Source organism: Hypanus sabinus, chromosome 26 (assembly GCF_030144855.1).
Source record: "Hypanus sabinus isolate sHypSab1 chromosome 26, sHypSab1.hap1, whole genome shotgun sequence".
Taxonomy (NCBI): domain Eukaryota; kingdom Metazoa; phylum Chordata; class Chondrichthyes; order Myliobatiformes; family Dasyatidae; genus Hypanus; species Hypanus sabinus.
Window position 1 is genome coordinate 37,950,761 of NC_082731.1, and position 15,370 is coordinate 37,966,130.

The 15,370-nt window shown below is 49.2% G+C and overlaps 1 protein-coding gene across 5 annotated transcripts in view; it reads right to left on the minus strand.

Moving 5' to 3' along the window:
* Window positions 1-5,739: 5,739 nt before the first annotated feature.
* Window positions 5,740-15,370, minus strand: part of LOC132381460 (RAC-beta serine/threonine-protein kinase) — a 145,685-nt gene continuing 136,054 nt past the window's right edge. For all 5 annotated transcript variants that reach the window (XM_059950881.1, XM_059950882.1, XM_059950884.1 and 2 more), the window contains 3 exons: window positions 10,366-10,453; window positions 9,232-9,334; window positions 5,740-6,077 (listed from right to left, as the gene is read on the minus strand). In XM_059950881.1, the coding sequence (XP_059806864.1) occupies window positions 6,001-6,077; window positions 9,232-9,334; window positions 10,366-10,453 (268 nt within the window). In that variant the 3' untranslated portion in view covers window positions 5,740-6,000. The remainder of the gene's footprint in view (window positions 6,078-9,231; window positions 9,335-10,365; window positions 10,454-15,370) is intronic.

Here is a 15,370-nt window from a genome sequence, read left to right on the forward strand (position 1 = left end):
TTAAACATAATTTAAGAGCTGGGCGTCTGTGAAATGCATTCAGGAACCAGCTCAAGAGAAGTCGCGTTTGGGTTTACTATAAAACAATTTCGTCGTGGGATAGCAAAAAAAAAAGAATATAATGACACTCATTTTGATAAAGTTTAACTCCAGACCTCACAACTTTTTTTCTCTTTCTGTGCCTTCGCACCCAATTCTGTCCCTTCTTCCTTTAAGGCAAATCTTTCCAGGATACCCGGGGTTCTGCTCCCGCCCGATGGGTTGCGTCGAGTAGGGGGTGGGGGCAGCCTCACGTCGGGACAGGGCACCGTCCAGTGAGGAAACCGGGAGTTTGCACAGGAGGTTAAAAAAAAATAACGGTGAGCGGAGAGCTGGTGATAAAGTAAAAGTTGAAGTGGGGGGGGGGGGGGACAGTTTAACAAATCCACGTCGCTCACAATTGCCTGTTCATGATTCGGAATGAACCCAAAAACACGGGGATTTTATAGAGGGAGAAGAGAAAAGATAGAGGCCAAAACACATGTGTAGAACGGCGCAAACGAGTTAAGAATACGCAGATGTACAAATACAGAAAGGGAGGCAGGCACAGAGCAATGGGGGGGGCGGGAAGGCTTGTGTTGGGGGAGCGGGAGGGTGGTCTGTAATGACTCTGGTCTCCAGCTACTGAGCATAATCTAACACTCTGACCCCGCGGGTTCTCCGCCACCCACTGTAACACACATAGGGAGGGGAGAAATGATGGAGAGGAGGCGAAGGATGCTAATGCTACCCCCTGCCCTCAGTGCGACACGTCCACGCGTCGTGATTACAGTGGCTGGAGGACAAACAGGTGCAGACCGGGCCCCCGAGCTTGGGGCGGGCGCGGTCAATTACCGGGGAAGGGGAGAAGACAGATGGTGGGATCGGGCAAATCTGTGATATTCAGCACGCAGCCGCCGCCCCAGCAAAGTGCCGAGGAGATTAAGCAACAAACCGCACACGTATTCCACGCAAGAATGATCGCGGGGCGCCCAGCTCGGAGTATTGGCCCTTTGGCTCGGCAGTGAAGGGGGCACACTCAACGTGGTCCCAGATGCCCGGTCCCCTCCCACGGGGGAAACCACATACAAGCAGGCACTGCCCACCCTCTAGCGTTGGCAAGGAGACTGTGAGGGAGTCCGAGCCACCGCCCGGTACAAAGCAACTGTAACCCCCGTCCACAGACTCGAGGGCAAGGCTCGAACTCGGGATTTCAGGAGCCATCCTGCAGATGCACCATTCCTCCACCAGGGGGCGTTGTGACCTCAGGAAAGCAACGCCCGGCTTTGGCCAAATTACCCTTTGGGAGGGGGTGGACTGCCTCTAAAGTTGAAGGCCTGATCCATGGCCCAGGGCCTCAAACAATCTCAAATCAACACTGGAACTGGAAGAGGGCCACGGCTGTCACACACAAAGTGAGGGGAGAAACGAGGGAGAGGAGCAATGGGTTGGCTGGGCTGAGGTGGTAACAACCAACTGTTACACTTAACGTGATTATTTTCAAAACCTTTGCTGGTGGCCCTGTTAAACTCCAGAGTGTTGTGCCTCTCTGTGGTAACTAAGGGTGACGGGACCCCACTCTAGGTCATGGCACTGAATTTTTGCTGGACGGGGTAGGTGGTCTCATTTCGTCAGCAAAAGTGGAGTCACAGTCACACACAGCAAGGATATGAAGAGGGGGTTTACAAATAAGGCAAATCATCATGAATCTTAGAGGGCCTTGAAAGACATGAAATGGACGAAGACGACGTGACTAGAAAGAGGGGTTTCGGAGGTGACCCTGAAATGAGGGTGCCATTGCTTAGTTTGAGATGAGGGCGGACACCAGTTCACACTGGGCACCGTACATCTGGTACGGAGGAACCCTCCGGGGTCACCATCATCTCTGTTACCCAGTTGGATGCTTCTGAATTACATTTCGATTTAAGAAGCATTGTTTTTATCTATACTTTCTCTACATTACTAACGATTATATTTACAAAAGCTCCAAAAAAACACAAAACGAATTTTAAAACACTAAAAAAAAGGGAAACAAAAACCTTCTGCTTCCCGGACCGGGGCTCGATAATCTTTCAAAGTTGTTAATCGTCGCCCGAGTCTCCAAAAATGCCACATTCCAGAGTGACAGGAATACGGTGGCATTTAGTGAGCACCAGGCTGCGACTGTGCCTTTGTACACCGATGGGTCAAATGGGGGCAAGCTCTCAGACCCGCTGGACTCCCCAAACCGGCCGTGTGTCTCGCTCACACACACACAAAACGCTGCCGGAGCTCAGCCGGCCAGGCAGCGTCTGTGGAAACGCCCACCGTTTTACTCTCTTACCACAGATGCTGCCTGACCTGCTGAGTTCCTCCAGTGTGGGGGCTCTGCAGATTTCCTCTTGTAGGGCCCCCAACTCTTCCTACTGTGGACCGATACAGGGGCCTGGGGAGTCTGTGGGACTCGAGCTCTGGCTGGGTCCAGGACACGGCTCACTTCACTGCGACCCGGTCTAGGGGAACCGAGGGGTGCTCCTCGTACAACCACACGGTCGGTGTCTAAATGCCAGGACTGTATTCTGGTGACAAGAGTGAGAGGCAGCTGAAACACAGCACACAGATAGAAAGGCTCTTTAAATGGAGAAAAGAAAGAGGGAAAAAGGACAATTGGGCGTAGGTGGGGGGGGGGGGGGATTTCAAACCCCAAGCGAGAGCTGTTGCTTGGGTTTGATATATTCACAATGTACATCGGGGGACTCGATGGGACTGCATCACACGCATTGACACAGAGGTGACCTCTCTTCCCTTGTGCTCCCACCCCCCAGTCATGGACGCGTGTACCAAATGCACTCAGTTTTAATAAAAAGAAATCCACCTTAACACTCTTGACCTGATTGTTGTCAATACAGTACCTTCAATAAATATTGATCTGTACCTAACGCAGGACAAAATTAACATCTGAATAAGTCCCTACATATTTACTATCCTGTAGCTAAACTAATCACATAATCCCGACCCACTCCAACCCTCCAGGACACAGCCCCCAGCCTCACGGTAACGGGGCTGTAATGCTGAAATTGCTAGGCGTTGAAAACTTCACAACAGCATATATTTTAAAAATTCCCTCCTCCCCCGAAACAGACACACACACACACACACCCAATGCAAATTCTGCTGCCGTTTTCAGAGACGAACACGAATCGAGAGCGGCAAGTTTTCTTTCCGAGGGCTGCAGAGAGAAACCTGGCGCTTCGCGGCCGAGTGGCGCCGGACGTCCCAGGAGCCAATTGGAGAGGGAAAGCCCCGGCTGGGATTTTAATCACACACGGTCCTTGGATTCTCCCTTTCAAGGTGAACCGCGACATCCTTCAAACAGATAAACATACAAGCATACACGTCCGCGCTGTCACACTGAAGGGATGGCTCCCTTGTTTACATATAAACTTATTTTCCATCCTGGGGCATTTACAAAATTGCTGGGGGGGAAAAAAACCCCATACTGGGTGTTCCCCTGCCAGCAGGGCAGCAAGTCTAAACAGCAACTACTGATCTGCCAAGAGGTTTAGTTCTAGTGGGGTAACTGTGGGTACACCACACCCGTAGGGCTAGCTTCGGGGATTCTTGTATTAAAATGTTTCTGCTCGTCTGTTCAGAAAACAAAGGGGAGAAAACTTCGCACATGTTCTGACCACATACCCCTCCGTTCCGGGAAAGGGCCCGTCTGGGATCCGCACAGGCGATGCAGCAAGGAGTGGAAAATGACAGGGGAGGTTTACTTGGTAAACGGCCAGAGAAGGAGGGCTTAGTAAAGGTCAGAGATTAAGCAACTAGAGGCCCTGCCTGGCCGAGAGAGCACGGGTAAAGGTTGCTCCCTGGAAGCCAGTGGGGAAATTTCCCATTGATTTCAAGTGTCAGATTTAAATAATATTAAGCTTACCAACAAGTTCAGAGCTTCTTTGCTGTTTGAAGCAACTTTGACTTAAAAGCATGGCGTGGTTTAGTATCCTTGAGTGAGCGAGTTTTGACGATGACCCCTGGTGAGGCAGGTTCAGGCCCCTCACCTTAGTAAGGAGGTTCACGAATAGGATTCCAGGGTTGAACAGCTTGTCTTATGAAGAGCGTTTGATCGCTACTGTAGTCACTAGAACTCAGAAGAATGGGGGGGGGGGGAATCTTGTTGAAAACCACTGAATATTGAAAGTTCTTGATAAAGTGGATGTGGAGAGGGTGTTTCCAACGGTGGCAGAGTCTAAGACCAGAGGGGACATCCTCAGAATAGAGGGGCGTCCTTTGAGAAAGGAAATGTCTTTAGCCAGAGGGTGGTGATTTTGTTGCCACAGATGGCTGTGGAGGCCATGTCCTTGCATATATTTGTCAGAGGATTGATTCTTGACTGGTCAGGGAATGAAGGGATATGGGGAGAAGGAAGGAGACTGGGGCCAAATGGGAAAATGGAGCAGCCATGATGAAATGGTGGAGCAGACTAGATGGGCCAAATGGCCCTGTACTTTGTCGACCATGTACTGATCTACAGTACATTTCCACACGCAAGGCAGGAGGATTGTGCAGGGTCTTGGATAATTCGAACAGGCGAATGAGGAATTTTTCATTGCTTGTGGTGCCCAGGGTCACACCATAGAGTGAGATTAATCACAGGCCAGTAATGGAGGGGCACTTTGGGAAGACTAACTGGGGCAGAGCTGAAAACTACATCTGATGTGCTAAAGACAAACAAGGGTTTGCGATCTGCGCCAGTGATGTTAGCTTATCCCATCACACACTGTAGTGTCGGCACAGAGGGCCAGTTCTATGGCCTCAGAACCGACTGGATAGTGGAACTTGGAATCAGAAGTTTCTGGTCCGCAGGTGCTCAGTGTGGGGAGGGGTAAATGATAAGGAAGTGGGAGGAAACTGAGGAGCCACCGGGACCAACAGCCCACTCAGAACGGTCGCCAACCCACAGCAAGAAACTCAGCGCGATTCCACCTGCCCTTCTCCAGTGCAGGGGACTGGAGTTATTCATGGAGATACAGATTCCAGTCGGCTCTTCCACCAATCCCCCGATTTAACCCTGGCCAAACCACAGGACAATTTACAGTGGCCAATTAACCTACTGCCTGCCTTTGGACTGCAGGAGGAGACCCACGCGGTCAGAGGGAGGATGCAGACTCCTTACAGGGGACGTCTGATTTGAACTCCGACCTGTAAAAGTGTTGTGCTAAGTGCCACGCTTGCGCAGGGTAGGGGTGGCTGCTCAATCAAGCCACGGGGAACGGGTTGTGTGAACCGGACAATCGAACAGACGCCATAACCTGAGGAGGTGGGCCGCCCGGCCGAACTTCCCTCTCCCCACCGCGCCCCCTTCCCCCGAACTCAGCCGGGGAAACGCAATTGGCCGCAGGCTGCAAAAACAGGACAAGGGAGTTCGGCTTCAAGCCCACAATCGCCGCTGTCCTAAATAAACTGCAAGAACACCCAAGAAGCCCCTGCCCACGGTTGGCACCGACCCTTCCAGGAACGGGAGCAGTGTGCGCCTGTCCCCCACTAGCACCTCAATGAGTTGTGTGTGTGTGTGTGTGTGTGTGTGTGTGCGCGTGTCTCTCCGAAGGAGCAAAGTGTAGACGTAGAATAGCAGTATTACACGGCCCGGCACTCTCACAGGTGCTCTGTGCACCCCCTCTCCGCAGAGGCCTGCCCTCGCTGTGCGGGTTCACTTGAAAGTATGCACAAACGTTCCCAAACTGAGGCTTGTACAGCAGTGGAAGAAAGACCGCCGGTATGTTTTATATACACACACACACACATATAAAAAAACATTTCTAGAGTAAAAGTTGTACTGCTGGGAAGTCTCCGTACTGCGACGCCGGCACTCCTGCGATTCCCGAGGCGGCAGCTGCTGGCGGACGTCGGGAAAGCTGGAGTTTCGGGATCATGATGCGTTTTGCCTTCTCCAGGATCAGGAGGAGGAAGTCCTGGGCTTTTCGTTTGGTACTGTCGCAGGCTTTATTCGCGCACGCTCGCCGAGTAGGAGAACTGGGGGAAGTGTGCTTTCTGATCACTCTCCATCAGGTCCAGGTTGACTGCAGGAGGGGAAGAGGGTTCAGAGGTCAGTAGGAAGAGGGGCAACTCTTGAGCAGGGCTTGCACTCTGCAAGCTTGCTACCTACCTGAAGCGCCCTCCGCTCCCCACCTGGTCACATCCAAATGCCCCCAACACTGTCCACCACCTCCAGGGTACAGTGCTGCTAGAAAGTTTGTGAACCTTGTAGAATTGTGTCTGTTTCTGCATAAATATGATCTAAAATGTGATCTGATCTTCACGCGAGTCCGAAACTAGATAAAGAACCCAATTAAATGAATAACACAAAAAACTTGTGTATTTATTTATAGAGAAAAATAATCCCATATTACATGTATTTGTTGGGAAAAGTATGTGAATTTTGCTTTCAGTAACTGGTACAGCAATAACCTCTACCAAACGATTTCTGTAGTCGCTGATCAGACTTACACAGTGGTGCGGAGAAACTTTAGACCATTCCTCAATACAAAACTGTTCCAGTTCATCAGTATTTCTGGAATACCTTGCATGAACAGCCCTCTGCAGCCCTTTAACATCTGCCGGACGATGCCGAGGATGTTCTCCGAGGCTGTAGTGGCCAGTGCTATCATGTTTGCTGTTGTGTGCTGGGGCAGCAGGCTGAGGGTAGCAGACACCAACAGAATCAACAAACTCATTCGTAAGGCCAGTGATGTTGTGGGGGTGGAACTGGACTCTCTTGACGGTGGTGTCTGAAAAGAGGATGCTGTGTTGCATGCCATCTTGGACAATGACTCCCATCCACTCCATAATGTACTGGTTAGGCACAGGAGTACATTCAGCCAGAGACTCATTCCACCAAGATGCAACACTGAGTGTCATAGGATGTCATTCCTGCCTGTGGCCATCAAACTTTACAATTCCTCCCTCAGTGTCGGACACCCTGAGCCAATAGGCTGGTCCTGGACTAATTTCCACTTGGAATAATTTACTTATTATTTAATTATTTATGGTTTTATATTGCTATATTTCTACACTATTCTTGGTTGGTGCAGCTGTAACAAAACCCAATTTCCCTTGGGATCAATAAAGTATGTCTGTCTGTCTTCAAGTTATGCCACAGTATTTCAATTGAGGTAAGGGATGCTCTCTGACTTGACCATTCCAAAACACAGATTTTCTTCTTTTTGAACCATTCTGTTGTTGAGTTGCTCTTGTTTCAGATCATCATCTTGTTGCATCATCCAACTTCTATTAACTTCAGTTGACGGACTGCTACCCTGACATTCTCCTGCCGAAGGGTTTCGGCCCAAAACGTTGACTGTACTCTTTTTTTTTCCCATAGATGCCGCCTGGCCTGCTGAGCTCCTCCTGCATTTTGTGTGTCTGGCTCGGATCTCCAGCACCTGCAGATTTTCTCATTGGTGATTTTTTTTTCTTCTGTAAAAATGTCTTGATACAATTATGAATTCATTGTCCTTTCAACGACTGGAATCTATCCAGGCCCTGGAGCAGCAAAGCAGCCCCAAACCATGATGCTCCTTCCACCGTGCTCCACAGCTGGGATGAGGTCCTGGTGTTGGGTCTTCAGTGCCCTTTTACCTCCAAACGTGGCAGATGTGCAGTTCTAACCTTTGCCCCGTCTGTCCACAGAACATTATCCCAGAAGCGCTGTGAACATCAGATGGTCTTTGCAAACCTGAGACAGGCAGCAATCTCTATTTTGGAGAGCAGTGGTTTCCTCCACGATGTCCACTCGTGTCCAGTGTTTTTCTTACAGCGGACACATGAACAGGGACTTTAGCAAGTCCTGGAGATTTCTGCAGGTCTCTTGCTGTTACCCCTGGGTTCTTTTTCACCTCCTTCAGCATTTCACATTGTGCTCTTGGTGTGATCTTTGAAGGACACCCACTCCGAGGGAGAGTAGCAACAGAGCTGAATTTCCTACATTTGCAGACAATTTCTCTTGCTGTGGACTGTTGAACACTCAGGTCTTTAGAAATGCTTTTGTGGCCTTTTCCAGCTTCATGCATCTCTACAATTCTTCTTCTAAGGTCCTCTGAAAGTTGTTTTGATCGAGGCATGGTGCACATAAACAGATCTTTCTTGAGGCTCTGTCAGTGACCAGACTTTGTGTGCCTTTTTTTTTTATATATAGGGCAGGTCACCTATACAACCCACACCACCTGTCTCATCTCATTGGAACACCCAACTCCAAATAGCTTTTGTAGAAGGCGTTATCCCAGAGGTTCACATACTCTTTTGTACCTAGACTGTGATTGTTTAAATGATGTACTCAGTTATGGACGCAAAGTAGTCCAATTGTTTGTGTGTTATTAACTTGGGCAGATTGTGTTTGTCTATTATTGTGATTTAGATGAAGATCAGACCACATTTTAAGAATAATCAATGCAGAAAACCAGGTAACTGCAAAGGGCTCACAAACTTTCTTCTTGTAACTGTAAGTGCTCCAGGCACCTAATACTGTAAAAACTTCTTCAAACTTTTCCCCAATCACATGCAAGTTATTCCCTCGCGGATTTGGGATAAGAACTGATACATGCCTCAATTTTATGAACTTCTATTAGGTCACCCCTCAACATCCAACTCCTCAGAAAAAACAATCTAGTTTTGTCCTACCTCACCTTGCTGTTGTTTGCATGGGTTTTTTTTTTGCTCTTTTTCAGAGGGTACAGGGGGTTGGCCTTTATTTTTAAAGACTGGGTTCTTTTGGGTTCCTTGCTTTGTGACTGCCTGTTAAGCAAACTAATCTCTCAAGATTGTATAATTTATACATCTGCTGATAATAAATGTACTCTGAATCTTGAATCTGATGGCTAATACACTCATAATCCTGGTAAATGTCTGTAAAGACTCCAAATCCTTCCTATAACGAGGCAACCAGAACTGTGCAAAATATTTCAAATGTAACCCAGCTGATGGTTGGGTGGTCCAGTTGATTACTACCATCAGGAAGGAGGTACAGAAGCCTGAAGGTGCACACTCAACACTTCAGGAACAGCTTCTTCCCCACACACACACACACACACACACACACACACGTGTGTGTACAATTTATATTCTTTATGGCTTGCTCTGTACTGCTGCGGAACAATAAATGTCATGACATATGCCAGCGAATTTAAACCTGATTCTGAGAACGTTCAAAGCAGTCCTCACAGACAACAAGTTACTCACATTTATCTGGAGGGGTGACTGTTATTGTCTCTGCTGTGAATTCATCGTCGAAGTATCGCGTGTCCGTCTCCGAGGATACCTGGGGTTTGAAAGGTGGCACAAGCTGGAACAGAGAGAATTGATGGAGAACAGAAACTATTAGCCCAGTGTCCGTGAAACCCTCACACCACCCAAAGTTCTCCTGGTTTATAAAGCCAGCAGTGATCAGAACCAACTCCTCCGGTGGCACCTCCCCAGTCCCTTGGGTAGCAACCATAAACTAGAATAGCAAAGCAGGAACGTAATGCTGAGGCTTTATAAAGCACTGGTGAGGCCTCAGTGGGAGTAATGCGAGCAGCTTTGGGCCCCTCATCTGAGCACTGACGTGCTGTCATTAGAGGGGATTCTGGGATTGAAGGGCTTGCCATATGAGGAGCGTTTGATGGCTCTGGGTCTTTATTTGCTGGATTTTAGAAAAATGGGGGGGGGCCCTCATTGAACCCCATCAAATGTTGAAAGGGCTCAATAGAGTGGATGTGCACAGGATGTTTTCTGCAGTAAGAAACAGAGGGCACAATCTCAATAGATTGAAGTCCAATTATATCAGAGATGAGGAGCAGTTTCTTTACTCAGAGTGCAATGTATCTGGAATTTGTTGCCACAGACAGCTGTGGCAGCCAAGTCACTGGTTACATTTAAGGCAGAGGTTGACAGATTCTTGATAGGGTGTGAAAGGTTACAGGCAGAAGGCAGGGGAATGAGGTTCAGGGAGGAACGGGTCAGCCATGATCAAATGGCGAAGCAAACACGATGGGGCGATTGGCCCAATTTGGTTCCCATGTCCTGTGGTCATCCCCACACCATGGAATGGGGCCCACCGATACACTTACTGTACAACGCCTCCCACTGGGTCTCTCCCCCATCCTCCCCTCCCCGGCCAGGCAGTATCTCTGGTCAGCTTCAACCCCAACGTTGCTCGCAAGGTGTCATTAATCACGCCTGAGCTTCAAGCAGAGGCGCGCACTGCCTAAAATCCGAGGCCAGTCTGACAGACCTTTGAGAAAGATCCCGCTCCGAACGCCCCAACCAAACCATCCCCACCCCCCCGTCTTCGCTCAGCAATAAATGAGCCTGTGAACGACTTCGGATCCTCACCCGCTTCTCCACGACATCCTGCCAATTAACAGAAACGAAAAACTTGTGGTGCATCACTTCCTTCGCGTCCTCCGGGCCCCCGCCCAACCTGGGGGGTGAGGGGAAAGAAAGCATCAGTAACTCAGTCCATACATCGGCCCAACCAGCTACAGGGCTGTGCATGTCTTAGGCACCCCTAGATAGACATGTGCCTAACACTCACTCAGCACTGTACCCTCGAGCCCCCTCGTGCCCCGTTGGACAACTGCAGAACCCCCAATCGCAGAGAACCACACATACCACATCTGACCTCAGGCAACACCGCCCCCAACCATGTCCCCGTCACATCCATCCCAAAGGATGCTTCTCATTTCGCCCTGTGCTTGGACCCACGGCCGTGCGACTGACACGACTGATCAAGCAAGTCCATCGTTGGGATCACGCGACAGGGCGTGATCGGGAGGAGTTTCCATATCCTCCCCGGACGACGAGGCTTAAAGACGTCTGAGTTGGTCGGCTACAAGTTATCACCAAAGAGGTGGAGTGTGGGGAGGTGAGGGGAGAATAAAGAGATTTGCGTAGGATTAGTATAAATGGGAACATGAATGTTTGTGAAGAAAAAGGACTTCAGGAGGTATATTGTATCCATTTCTCTGACATTAAATGCACCTATTGAAACAGAGCACAGGAACAGGCCTTCGGCACACTATGATGGGCCAAACCAATTAAATAACCTGTCAAACAACACACACAAAATGCTGGTGGAACACAGCAGGCCAGGCAGCATCTATAAGGAGAAACACTGTCAACGTTTTGGGCCAAGACCCTTCGTCAGGACTGTCAAATAACCTGTCAGATGTCCCACTGAACTAAACCCCTCTTCCCAGGTCCCGTTGGGTAACTCCAGAACCCTCAATCGCAAAAAAGACACCCATGCCCCTTAGCACATCTGAACTCAGCAACCACTCCCCCCATGTCCCCTCTGCCTACACAATGGACATGTCCTTCCATGTTCCTCACACTCATGTGCCTACCTAAACGGCTCTTAATAGTTTCTCAAGTACCTGCTGCTCTCTCCGTCACCCCCTCCTGTGTAAAAATAAATTGCCAGAGTCACAGAGAATTACAACATAGAAAAAGGCCCTTTGGCCTATCTAGTCCATGCTGAACCATTTAAACTGCTTCCTGCCGTTGACATGCACAGACTACAGCCCTCCACGGTACCTATCCATGTACCTGTCCAAATGGCTCTTAAATGTTGAAATCCAGCTTGCACGTACCACCTGTGTTGGCATATCCCCTTTGAAATGACTCCCTTGACGGCCAGTGGGCTGAGGGGCCTGTTTCTGCGCTGTCATTCCACGAGGCTGATGGCGCTGAGGGAGTACGGCTGGTCCTTCCACCGGCTTTCTACACCAAGACTGGGCTCAGCCACCCAGTATAACTGCCTCCCTTCATCTTGTGGTGACCAGACACCCGAAACACTAGCCCGGCAGACGAGTTGATAAACCGCATCCCCCCCCCCCAGGCTGGATGGGACTGCTCATTCAGTTAACCGCAGAGCAGGCTACTCTGGGACGAAGTACCAGCTCAGTCTGGGAGCAGCTTCCAGTCAACGAGCACTGATCTGGGTGGAGATTCTTCCCTCGGACGTCCCCTGGCCTCATCTGGATTATTTCACTGCGACCCACTGGGTACCAAGAGGACCCAAAGCAGTATGGGAACAATTAATGGACTGTTCGGTCACACAGAATCTATATATTTATTTATTTATTTATTGAGAGGGTGAAGAAGGGTGGTGAGTGGAGATATGTCTCTACCAAAGGAGGTGTAAGGTGCTCCTTCCCTCTGCTAGACTACAGGTTACCCTTGGGCAAGATGAAGCACTTGCTTCGCTCCCTACGATCAGGGTCACATGAAGCCATGGGACAGGTGGTGGAAGGTCGTACGAGCAGCCGGTACAGATCACAAGTCCTGGTTGAATGTTGATCACAAGATCACATGATCACAATGTTGATCACATGTTGATCTGTTGAACACAGATCACAAGACTACAGACATCAGGCAGACAATCTCTGAAGGGTATCGATAATGGCTGGGGGTCACCCGTCTTGTAAAGACACTGCCCAGAAGAAGGCAATGGCAAACCACTTGCAGAGAAACATTTGCCAAGAACAATCATGGTCACGGAAAGACCATGATCGCCCAGGTTATATGACACGGCGCATAATGATGATGTCAATCGACAAGGCACATAATGATGTCATACAACACTGAGATACAGCGTGGAACAGTCCTTCAGGCCACGCCCCCAGAAACCCAAAATTTACTTCGCCTAATCACGGGATAATTTACAATGACCAGCTACCTACTCACCAGTCGGTCTTTGGACTGTGAGAGGAAACCAGATCACTCAGAGAAAGCTCATGCGACTGTGCATAGACTCCTTACAGGAAACGCCAGATTTGAACTCTGATCTATGTTGCCGTGATCTGTAATAAGTGTCGCGCCAACAAATAGCGCCCTAGAATCCTCTTCCACATATATCAGCTGCGACCGGTTCCTTGAGCTTCTCATAGCCAGGGAAGGGGGAGCCAGTGGGGACAAGCTCCCAATGGTGTGCGTCTCAAATAGCCTCTGACAATTAGGTCCAGCTCCTGTCCTCCCTGTCTGGTTCAGCTACTAAGCACAGTGGAACCATTTTACCGACTGGAGAAGGGGCAAAGGCAGGTTACAGACACCTGAAAACAGTCGCTTCAGGCAGATGGGGCTCGTCAGCTGAGGCTGGCAGCTCATCGAGGAGAAGGAAAACTGATCTCAAAGCTCTGCTGCCGTGCAACTGTACCCACTTACGGGGAAGGCTTTGGGAGTAAACTCCGAGTGAAAAACCCGAGGCAGTCCTACATTGAGTTCAATGCTGACTGGCAACTCCTGCAATGCTGCTGGTACCAAACTGTATCGGTCTCTGCCGGTCCTTTGGGTTCACCAGCTGCATGGAGCTAGACAGCCTGCTACATAGGCAACAGCTTGATCTCCATATCATACTGTCCAGGCTTGCGTATCTAGACAGCCAGGATGCAACATCCGTGATCAACCCTGACCAACAGAGGTCTCACAATATCAGGTTTGATCCATTTTCAATTTTACATTTGCCAAATCAAATGGTTATTCGCCCTTCTCCCACAACACATCTCGTGGCCCTTAATCAGCTGACACTAATGCTTAAAGCTGTCACTGTATGAGCGGAAGGAAGCTATTTATCATGGTGAGCAAAGGGATCAGGGTTCAGTGGGACCAACGTTATAAACGGTTTATTTACACCAAGTCTAAAGTAGGAAACTAGACAGTAACTCGTAAGAGCAGAACTGGCCTACTCGGCGTGTTGAGTCTGCTCTGATATGACCTGAAAAAAGTCTGCTCCAATACGACTCTGGGGACCTGCGGGCGACACAGTAATGCAAGAGGTTAGCATGACGCTATTACAGCCCGGGCTGTTGGAGATTGGAGCTTAACTCTGGCGTCATCGATACGTTCTTCCCATAGAATGCTGGATGTTCTCCAGGTCCACTGGGTTCCTCCCACAGTTCAAAGACGTACAGTGAACAGGTTACGTGGCCATTGTAACTTGTTTAGTGATTAGACTAGGGTTGACATCACAGGCTGCTGGGCAGGGTGGCTCGACGGGCCAGAAGGACCTAGCCGGGATGGGATGGGATGCAGGTGGATGGACAGATAAACCAACAAAATGGAGAGCTTTGAGATGTCACAATTCACATCAGGAAATTGAGGCAGGTGACCAGTTGTCTATTTGCAGAGGAAAGAATGCCAAGGATAGAGTGGCTCACGGAGAGAATTGCAGGCTCTTTTAAGGACTGGCGGATGAAGCTTCGGCCGCCAGCGGTGGTATGTTCCTCAGGAATGGACGACAGGATTAACAGCGAGGTGCTACGCATGACGGTGTTGCAAAGGACTGGGCTGATGGCACAGTTGCCAGTGGCGCAGTGAAAACTCAGGAAGCACAAAAATTTTCTTTATTCAGTAGCAGGGGAAGAAAAAACAGATGAGCTTCATCGGGGGATGCATGGGGGACAGTCCTGGGATTCACTGTATGTACTTTGTTAATAGATTTGCTTTGAACTATTACAATGCAGACTGAACTTTATATCCACCTTAGGTTATAGCAGGGCTTCTTTTCACTGAAATAGGGCAAAAGGAACAGCTCACAAGAGAACCCATACAGCAGGTGCCTGCAGCCCCACAACAACCAGCAAATAAGTCTGCCGATCTCCCAAATGCTTCTACTTTTATTTAGAGATTTTGCACAATAGCAAGCCCTTCAGGCTCAACGAGTTCATGTGACCAATGAACCTACCAACCCACAACTCTTTGGAATGTGGAGGAAACCAAGCAGCCATGGAAGAAAATATAAAGACAGTGGTGGGAATTGAACCCAGGGTGCTGGCACTGTAAGTGTTGTGCTAACCACTATGCTACTGATACACACCTAATGTATGGGCTATACATCTTCATTATGCACCATGGCTATTAGCGCAGATGATCACGGTCTCATGACCATGATTGCCCTTGGCAAACTTTTCTACTGAAAGTGGTTTGCCATCGTCTTTTTCTGGGCAGTGTCTTCACAAGTTGGGTGACCCCAGCCATTATCAATACTCTTCAGAGATTGCCTGCCTGGCCAGGAGCTACACCATGCCCAAGGGTAACCTGCAGGCTAACAGAGGAAAGGTGGGCCTTACACTTCCTTTGGTAGAGACGCATCTCCACCCTGCCACCAAAGGGCTATACACAAGCCAGGTATTATGAAGGCCTGCATGGTGCATTTAATGCTACTTGAAATGAAAGACAGCAGACAGAATGAAAGGGAGTCCTTGGGAGAAAAGTTTGGACCGCAGCTGTTTACAATATACATTAATGATTTAGATGAAAGGATTAAAAGTAACATTAGCAAATTTGCAGATGACACAAAGCTGGGTGGCAGTGTGAAATGTCAGGAGGATGTTATGAG